The sequence below is a fragment of the Corylus avellana genome, chromosome 5 (assembly GCF_965113065.1).
Source record: "Corylus avellana chromosome 5, dhCorAvel1.hap1.2, whole genome shotgun sequence".
NCBI lineage: Eukaryota > Viridiplantae > Streptophyta > Magnoliopsida > Fagales > Betulaceae > Corylus > Corylus avellana.
Window position 1 is genome coordinate 4,519,280 of NC_142494.1, and position 10,491 is coordinate 4,529,770.

General features: G+C 32.5%; 1 protein-coding gene across 1 annotated transcript; it reads right to left on the bottom strand.

Moving 5' to 3' along the window:
• Window positions 1–369: 369 nt before the first annotated feature.
• On the bottom strand, window positions 370–2,990 carry LOC132182717 (putative terpene synthase 12). Its single transcript, XM_059596039.2, has 7 exons — window positions 2,777–2,990; window positions 2,356–2,626; window positions 1,887–2,259; window positions 1,534–1,752; window positions 1,200–1,338; window positions 849–1,097; window positions 370–729 (listed from the first exon to the last, which is right to left on the bottom strand). The coding sequence occupies exons 2-7, from the start codon at window positions 2,573–2,575 to the stop codon at window positions 442–444; spliced, it is 1,488 nt and encodes a 495-aa protein (XP_059452022.2). The 5' UTR covers window positions 2,576–2,626; window positions 2,777–2,990; the 3' UTR covers window positions 370–441.
• Between the last annotated feature and the right edge of the window lie 7,501 nt (window positions 2,991–10,491).

Consider the following 10,491-nt stretch of genomic DNA (forward strand, 5'->3'; position numbering starts at 1 on the left):
CAAGTACGTCCGCCTCTGACGTCAATGTACCTGTGTCAACTACAGCTGCTAACGCTTACCAATTTTCCTATTTTTATTTTTATTTTATATTTTTATCTATAGTGTTTGAGTGAAACCATAAGTATTTTATGTTGTTGGGGAGATTGATAATTGGAATTCATAAATAAATAAAAAAATGATATTTTGGAAAGTCTTTGAGTGAGTTTATAATATAGCATGCTAAGACATGACCCAACCCAAAAATTAAGCTTATGAGTTTTGAGTTATTTATAAATATATTTATGTTAAAAAAAAACAAACAAAATTAGAGATAGAAAACAAAAATGTAATCAAAGGTAGCCAAAAGCTACTTTATTTGCAACTAGTTTTTCATTTTCGGCACACATCTTTGCCACACGTACATGTTTGAAATTGATAGAGAAAGGTCTATTTCTCAATGATTCAAACAGGCTCTATTATTAATGACAGGACTCGATTTTTTGCTTTTTTGTCTGGTGCTCCATGCCCATCTCCATATTGGTATGTGCATTGAGCAATCCGAGCAAGGTTGATTGCTGTTACCACTAAATCTTCCCCAAATGGAGAATCAACTACTCGCTCTTCATTCATCTTTTTCCAAGTCCTATCAATCATGTTTCTCATGTGTTTGCTAGCAATTTCCTCGGAAACACCAGTTTCACGCATGTAGCAATGAATTGAATTTACAGTTTCTCCTCTCTTTAACTCTCCCTGTATTTCAAATAAGCAGCTAAATATGTTAGTCTGAAGTAGTGCTTCCAAAGATGATCATATAGACCTTAAAATTCATTCAACACAAAAGACACAATGGAATGCTGTAAAATGAATACCGCTGAAGTACTGAGATCATTGCAAAGTCGAAAAATAATTGAAGGCCAACGCAAAAGGTCGTGGTATTTTTCTAAGCCCTCAAGTCCCTGCTTTGTGAACTCTTGATTCAAGAAAAAATAAGAATGAACAAGGGCAATCGCCCCCGAAACCGATAACCAAGCATTATCAAGATAGTCCTTGAAGGTTGGCATATCTTTGTTGTAACTCCACTTTGCTTCTTGTAGGAATGTTTTGCACAGGTCAGCCCACTAAAATAAAAGAAGAAACCCCAAGACTATTAGGTTTAATATTTCAATGGAAATTCTATTCATATAAAAAAAAAAAAAAAACAATAGAATGGTTGCACATACTGCTTTTGTTAGGTATGGAAGGGTGTTATCTCCTTTCTCCTTAAGTGTTTCATATACCATCTCATTAATAGTGTTGTAGAGAGCTAAGAAGCATAACTTCATATAGTGGGGAAGATTTTTCACGGCATTGATATCCCATCTGAAAACTCCATGCATCGAGAAATTAAGAGTATGATTCTCATAGTTGTATAACATAAAAGTTATAAGTAAGGGATTCCATTACATTCCAAGTTTTTCTATCTTTTTGTCTCATATTTTTATTTTTATTTTATTTTTTTGGGTGGGGGTGGGGTTGGGAAAGGGGAAATTAAGGGAAGAGTTATCAAGAATTAACCTTTCAACCGCATCAGTAAATAGCTCTAATTCATCCAAGGTACCATAAACATCATAGACATCATCAATGGTGGTAACAAGAGCAGCCACTTTCGTTAACCCTTTACGAAAATTACTTAATTGAGGTTCAAAGGCCATTCCTATTGTCCAAAAATAGCATTCCATCAATCTATCTCTGGTGAAGCTCAACTTGTTTGCGAGGCCCATATCTTTCCACCACCTAAAAGTCATAAAGTGAAACCAAATAAGTTTTAAACTTAAGATTCAAGTCATGGCAAAGTCAATTTTCAACTTTTAACAAAAGTCTACCTTAATTGCTTATGTGAACAAATACTTCAAACATTTCTTACGTACCTTGACATATCTTGAAGTTCTCTTTGAAACACAGACTGCACTATGTTAAAATCCAACTTTGCAAGTTCGAGTAGAAGAGAATTTGCATCTTCCCTCTTATTGTATGCCTCAATATACCACCGAGCTTCTAGCCTTAGCATTCTATGGTGTAATGGAACCTCCAATGCATGACTAACTTGTTCTGCCATGCTTCTGCTCACATCTCCTTTGAGGTCCTTGAGATGAATTCTTGTGAACGCCATGGCCTCGTCCAAGAGGCTTTCTCCTTCAAAAGCGAGATAAGAAGCTTCATATAAACTCAACATTCCTTTGACATCCTTTGTAAGGCTTTCCTTGAAATTCCCACTATCCTCCTTGAAACTGTTAAATGCATCTGCGTTTCATACAAATATGATATAAGAAAGATGGTGAGATGAACATGGGAAATGAAATTAAGAAGCTTTAATTAGCGACTGTATCATATACGTACCTTGAGAGACCTGATAGCCTTGTTGTCTGAGGAGCCTAAAGCTTAGAGCAGTAGCATGGAGACTCTTCTCAATTCTTTCATCATTACAGCCTTTTGAAGATGCAAAGTTGTCAAGGGCTCTTGTTACTTCCCTCTCAAATCGGTATCCCAAACCTAATCTTTGAACATCATCAATCAGTTCAAGAGTTGCCAATAAGTCGGCACTTTCATTATGAATCATACTCCTCACATCCTCCTCCAGCTTCTTTGCCCTATCTTTGTACTTTTCATCCTGCATGCATGATCACAATTTGAGATATCTAAATATGTATACCGTACGTTAATGGTAATAATTTTTAATCTTAAAATTGAAATCAAGGTGGGGGGAAATAAATAAAGCACACGTTGGTGTTATACATATAAAGAAATGGTTCATGGTTACCGCATAATGATTGTTTAAGGACTGCACAAAATCGTAACTCCAGAAGCTTGGCTTGTAATTGGCGGACTGTCTTTCAACTTGTAAAGGGGGAAGTTTGTGTTTTTGCTGAGCAGCGGGACTGCCCACATTTGTGGTCGAGAAGAAGAGGTGTCTTTATCATTGTGTTATTTTGGAAAGCCATGAGGCAAAGAGAAACTGTGGGATAAGGGGAATACGCAGATTGGTGACATTCCACGTATAGTAGTCGTGAACCGCTATATATAGAATTTCTTTCATTAAGTACTTGTGGGACACTGGCCACCGACAAATGTTTGGTTGATTAATTAATTAACATAGCGTACGTGAAACGCATGGGCTGCGATATGATGGCGAGTTTTTTTTTTTTTTTTTTTTTTTTTCTAAGCAAAGAGGGGAAGGGGGAATATGATGGCGAGTTTACGTAGGGTTTATGGTTCCCAACTTGGGCAGCCAAAATAACGTTTTTAGCTTGATGCAATGTTCTAACTGGTCCCAATTGAGGATGTTTTATTGACATATCAACAGAAGTAACATCTTAATTAACCACCAAAGAGTCCGTTCACGATTACAAGGGTTATGATGTGTATATATAAAGTAATATTACTACACTTATTCTCACTTCTTCACACATATGTATTACATTTATAGGCAACTTTTAAAACAACAATTAGATATAATTATAAGATGAATTTTTTATTGAATTTTAATTTTATGGTGGTTTTAAAAGTCTCTCATAAATATTGAAAAATAGATATAAAGAAATCGAATTAAGTGTAGCATTTTCCTTCTCTTTTTTTTTTTTACATGTCTATAAAAAAAAATTAAACTAATAATCTTGATTAATTATGTCTCATCTGATTGAACTAGGGGATGGAATTAAGCGTAACATTACGAGTACTCATATATATGACTTGACTAATTTGTCAGTCAAGCTGTCGAGGAGACGTAGGTTTATTGGTAACATATATAGTCCGTAAGGTCTGCATCAAAATGTGAAGCACATATAGATGGGTACGTACAGAATTTTTTTTTCTTTGTTTTTTTTTTTGTCCCAAAAAAATATTTATAAACAAATCAAATACAAAACAATTCTCTCTCTCTTACACACACACACACACACACACACACATATATATATATATAAAATCTAAAAATAAAAAAATATGCCACAAAACATATTAATAAAACCAATAATTTGAAAGCAAAATATATGTAGGCCACAAAACCGATGATTTGAAAGCAGAGCTGATCAAGGCCACAAGTTTGGAGTAGACAAAATTAATGTATATATGGTTGTAAATACGGGTTGTGAGCTGTCTGAGATGTATATATGGGTTGTCTGGGCCGTGATAGCAGAATTGTATAGAAAGCTGTTTGCTGTTAAGATTGCTTTGTTTCTTTGTGTTTGTATTGTTTTGCTGGTTTTAGATGCTTTTTTTCTAGTCTTCTTTGTTGGTTATTAGTAAAATTCATTCATAAAAAAATAATAATAATAAAATCAATTTACATGTTATTATCATAATTAATTAAATAGCTGGCTTGTGAATCTAAACGTACGGTGGAAATTAAATAGAGATAGAGATTCTCATGGTACCATTTTTGTGGCCATTTTTTTTTTTTTTTTTTTTGTTAAACGAGTGGGGTAGATTGAAGGGTAGAAATTTTAAAATCCTTTAAAGAAACTCACGGATTCTTTTAAGGGAAAGTCCACATATCCCCTCAAATTACCACCCAATTGACAATATCCCCCTTAAACTTTTAATTGTGACAATGTTCTCTCAAAACTACCAAAAATTGTCAATATTCCCCCAATAACGAAATTACACTTACTAAAATAAAAACAAAAATACAAAAACTTTTAGAAAAAACCTAAAACTAACCAAAAAAAAAAAAAAAAAATCCAAATGGTGGCCAATTTTTTTTTTTTTTTAAATCCATTTTATAAGAAAAAAATTAAAAAATTTCAATTTTTTTTATAAAAATTTCAATTTTTTTTATAAAAATTGAAAATTTTCGTTTTTTTATCTTTATTTTTGTCTTATAATTTTTTTAAAATAAAAATTTACGTTTAAAAATAAATAAAAATTTTCGTTTTTTAAAACTAAATAAAAAATATTTTTTTAAATAAAAATTTCTATTTAAAAAAAAATTAAAATTAAAAATTTCCGTTTTAAAAAAAAATGTTTTTTTTTTAATATTTTTTTTAAAATTAAAAATTTTCATTTTTAAAAAAAATCATTTTTTTTTAATTTATAGGGGTATTTTTGTCTTATGGAGAAATCTATAGGGGCATTTTTGTCTTATTGCTAGTCTTAGTAGGGGACATTGACATTGTTTTGGTAGTTTAGAGGGAACATTGTCACAATTGAAAGTTTAGGAGGGACAATGTCAATTGAGTGGTAGTTTGAGGGGGGTATGTGGACTTTACCCATTCTTTTATTAAGCTGGAGTAAATTTGTCTAAAGTTTGGGAAACTACCTTTTGCCCTCATGAACTATAACGTTTTGGCACTTTCCCTCTATGAACTGTCAACTGTACTACTTTGTCTCCATGAACTACCATTTTGTGCCCAAAATTCCCTTCTGTCAATCAAAGCCGTTAACTCAAATTGTCAACCCTTCACTTTGTGTCATTTTGCTCTTATTAACTATAACACATTGTCGTCCCCAAGAGGTAGTTCAATCGGCTGGGACCACACTTAATGAAGTGGAGGTCACTAGTTCGAATCCCCCTCCCCCCTCTTGTGCGGACATGTCAAAAAAAAAACTACAATACATTGTCACTTTGCCCCCATGAATTATAAAACATTGTCATTTTGACTATATGAGTTAATGACTTTGACTGACGGAATGGAGTTTTGGTTACAAAATAATAGTTCATAGGGGCAAAGTAATATAATTAGCAATTCATGCCAAAGCGTTGTAGTTTATGAAGACAAAAAGTAGTTTCCCTAAATTTATATTAATTCTCATTTCTTTTCTCCTTGATCAGGCGGTTCAGCTATAGATGGATCAAGGCCTATATATGACACTTGTTGCAAGAAGCACTGCAAAATAATTGCAGACGACCTTTGTTTACAAAAAAAAAAAAAAAAAAAATTGCAGACGACCAAAAACATACTTTTTTTAACGACGTTGACCAAAATATCATTTAGCCGGCTGGAATCTTCTTAGTGGTCCAAAGATATGTCAATAGTGACATCATGACCACCAGAGTCCCACCTATGATTTCAAGGGATATAGAATAATGCTATATTTACTCATACTTTTTCACATCTATTTTTCATTTTCATATTAAAATAATAATGGAATATAAAATAAATTTTTATTAAATTTTAATTTTATCATAATTTTAAAAGTTACTTAAAAAATTAAAAATTATAAATTATAAAAGTAAAAAAAACAAAGGGAGGAGAAAGAGTGTGCTCCTATATCTATGGCTGGACTAATTTGTCAGTCAAGCTGTCGAGGAGGAGACGTAGGTTTATTGGTAACATATATAGTCCGTAACGTCTGCATCAAAATGTGAAACACACATAGATGGGTACGTACAGATTTTTTTTTTTTTTTTTTTTGTCCAAAAAAAATATTTATAAACAAATCAAATACAAAACAATTTTCTCTCTCTCACACACACAAATAAATAAATAAATAAATATATATAATAATTTTTCAATCTAAAAATAAAAAATATGCCACAAAACATATTAATAAAACCAATAATTTGAAAGAAGAATATATGTAGGCGGCCACAAAACCAATGATTTGAAAGCAGAGCTGATCAAGGCCACAACTCACAAGTTTGAAGTATACAAAATTAATGTCATTTAAATCGTACGTAGAGGTACGTAGATATCTGAGATGACGAAGAAAACACATACATGTTTTGTCAGTCAAGCTGTGGAGGAGGAGACGTAGGTTTATTGGTAACATATATAGTCCGTAAGGTCTGCATCAAAATGTGAAACACATATAGATGGGTACGTACAGATTTTCTTTTTTTTTGGCCCAAAAAAAATATTAATAAGCAAATCAAATACAAAACAATTTTCTCTCTCTCACACACAAATATATATAATACTTTTTCAATCTAAAAATAAAAAATATGCCACAAAACATATTAATAAAACCAATAATTTGAAAGCAGAATATATGTAGGCCACAAAACCAATGGTTTGAAAGCAGAGTTGATAAAGGCCACAAGTCCGGAGTAGACAAAATTAATGTCATTTAAATCGTACGTAGAGGTAGATATCTGAGATGACGAAGAAAATGTTGCATCACTCCGGAAATGATATGTTTTATCATAACGTGAATGGCGGTCCCAATATTTAGAGAGAGGTTGAATTAGCATCTGAATTGTCCCCACATCAGATCAGGAATATACCCAAGGAAACCTCCGCGTGCTTAAAAAACCTTTTATTTTAGTGACTAAACTTTAGTGACGTGGCCAAAAAAACGTCATTAAAGTTTGGTAAGGTATGTGGCAAGTCAAAAGTCGGTGTCTCACTAATGAAACTTTAGCGAGGTTTGAAAAATACACGCGTCGCTAAATTGGTGACGTGTGGGACTAATGGAACTTTAGTGGGGTTTTTTGACACGTCCATATAAGAAAAGAAAAGAGAATAAAGATTCGATCTAATAATTTCCAGTTCATGAGGCATGTCAATGTTACCAAAGATATTTTATTGACATGTACTCAAGAGAAGTTCGTGTCCCAGTCCCAAATAATGTATATCTCACATTAGAAACTTTTATAACTCTCATTAAGACCTCAAACGCGTTAAAATAGAAGATCTTGAGATTAAATTTTTCCTATTCACCCTACCTATACCCACCACCAGCCACCAGATCTCACTGCCGGCCAGACCAAACCACATCGGCAAGCCCAGACTCCACTCATATTCAGAGGCCTTTTTTTTTTTTTTTTTGCAATATGCTCTACTCTTAGAGTGAGAGAGAGAGAGAGAGAGAGAGAGATATATTATCGGCGTGGAGGAGCGCTGTGGGCGGTGTTGTAGCCGGGGGAGGTGGTGGTGGCAAGTTTGGGTGGATGAATAGGAAAAGTGGGAAATAAGTTTTTTATATTTTTTACTTTTAACCCATATGAGTAATATGAATATAAAAATCATGTGTTTTTTCTTATTTTGCTTAAGGTGTTCGACGTTGATTTGCCAGGCTGTTATTGGAGGGCACAAAGGTCTTAATTTGTATCAAGACTTTATAGAAGTTATTTTCCTCAAATTATCACTACCAGATCCAAGCTCTAAAATTTTGATATTGTGTTTTAGCTAATATGAGACAAAAATGCGTTAATACCTTGTTTTCTCTTTATCTGAAATATATAATTTGTTTTTTTTATTAGCAACTTTGATGTAGCGTGACACCGTGGGTTGCAAAGACAAACAACAAGAAAGAAAAAATTCTTCTTAAAATCCTCTATCAAGGATTCAAGGAAAACATAAAAGAAAACTCAACCTCATAGTATTTCTCTTTGATAAACCCATCATAATAAAAATCAACACTGCCTCTTATATATTAGGTCTATTGTATTTATAACAAAAGCAAACTTGGACTAAAAGTAAACCTAAGCCTATTATGGAAATTTCTAGAATAATAAAGGAAAAATTACAATTAAATAAAATCATAATTTAAATAACATAAATAATAAAATTAAAAAATATATATTTGATTGCTAGATTATTTGATTTGATGGAATAAAATCTTCATTAAAGTCCCTAATAGAGCAATCAAGGCTTTCGGTCTTGGATCCTTTGTAGCCCATTTTTACCTAGGAAACATCGGAATTAGCCAAACCTCAAGAAACATAACTTTGCAGATCTTTAAATTAGCTTTCCAATACCACCAAGCTTCCTTAAATCTGATATCCGAAACTCGAGATATGACATTTTTAATAAAACTCATCAATATAAATATATATATACACACACATCAAACTTTGAGGTAAACACTTGAACTTATTTATTTATTTTTTAATCATTTCTGTCTCCTCTATTTTTTTGCCACAATCATTTCTCTTTGCTCTTTCTTGTTGCATGGTAAGAAACCAAAAAAAAAAATTTAAAAAAAAAATAGAGAATTGAATAAAAAAGTTTATTGAAATTTATATTAAATATATAGTAGGTAAAATAACATATAATACATTTTGGTTAGTTAAAATGCATTGGCAAAACAAAGTTGCACAATCACAATGGCTTATGTAATAAAGACTTGACTCATGAGGAGACGTGGGTTTACTGTCAACCTAGGATCGATTAGTGTTTGTCTTGTATCATCCGAATGTGGGCAGAGATGATGAGTTTTTGTAAGCCACTCGTAGAGGAAGATATTTTCGTTGCAACTCCAAAAAGAGACTTTGAATCATAAGCTTGTTTGAATGGAACTCAAAGGTGTCGCAGGTACGTCATGTTGGAATATATTCAATGTATTTTGATATTTATAAGATTGAATTTATACCAAATTTTGTAATAATTTCTTTTTTAATATACAACGTCAAATAATTACTCAAAAACTCATCTTAAAACATTTTTATTGTATAAATAAGTCAATATTTATATTTCTTAACATGTTCGTAAATTAATAAAAGTTCCAAAAAAAAAAAAAACAAACAAACAAACAAACAATTGACTGTAAGGGAAAATAGTCCATCCACATGAAAATCATAAAATAGTTAGATAAAATTAAGCTATGACTTGGCCTATACCGACGCTCCCTTGTATCTGTCAAGAGATGACAAGTCTTTGATCGATTGTCAACAGTAGCTTTAAGTTTCATATAAGTAAATAAATGATGAACTTTCAGATATTGGAAACATACCCAAAAGCTTCTCTGCCTGAAAATTAAAATTTAAAATTATGATTTATTAATGAGCTTTATGGCAAAGAAGGGATTGTTGAGATACAATAATACTGCTTCCTACAACCACTCTAACAAAAGGAAACAGCCAAACAAGCAACCAAATTTGTGGGAGTGATCTAACTAAGAAGTTGGCCTTTCATGGAGCATTAAAAGTTCACAAGAATGCCAGGCTAGCAGCCTAGCATGCAATGACCGTACAATATTTCCTACTCCTTATTTCATATCAACAACACTACTACTGTACGTTTAGATATCCAAGCCAGCATATTTTCCTTGAGACAAGTTTTGGAGTAGTGTTACACTACTTACACCGAGTGAACAGTATATACGGATTTATTGTTTTTAATTTTTTTTAATTTTTTCTTTTTAAATCCATACATACTGTTCATGATCCATAATAAGTACTATTCACTCACGCCAGGTGCGCTGTATATCATTACTGCACTTTTTGTGTTATTTTATTCTTCAAAAACCCGGTCTCATAGGTAATAAATAGGAGAATTGCCTCTATTATTTTCAATATAGTTGGTTTTCTTAGTACATTTGATAAGATCGAACATGAATTTTCATACTCACAATTAGATTAATATTACCAGTTCATTAACAGCTTTCTCAAAAATTTGTTTTCCTAATCAGCGGCAACTTTGGGGTCGTCGCTATTGAGGACTGAATAGCGGCAACATGAAGTTGCCGCTAATTACCTTTTTATTCTTTTTTTTTTTTTTTTTCTCTTCTCAATAGCGGCGACTCCATTGTCGCCGCTAATGACCCCTCATCAGCGACGACTATAGGGGTCGTCGCTATTTAGGACTGAATGTC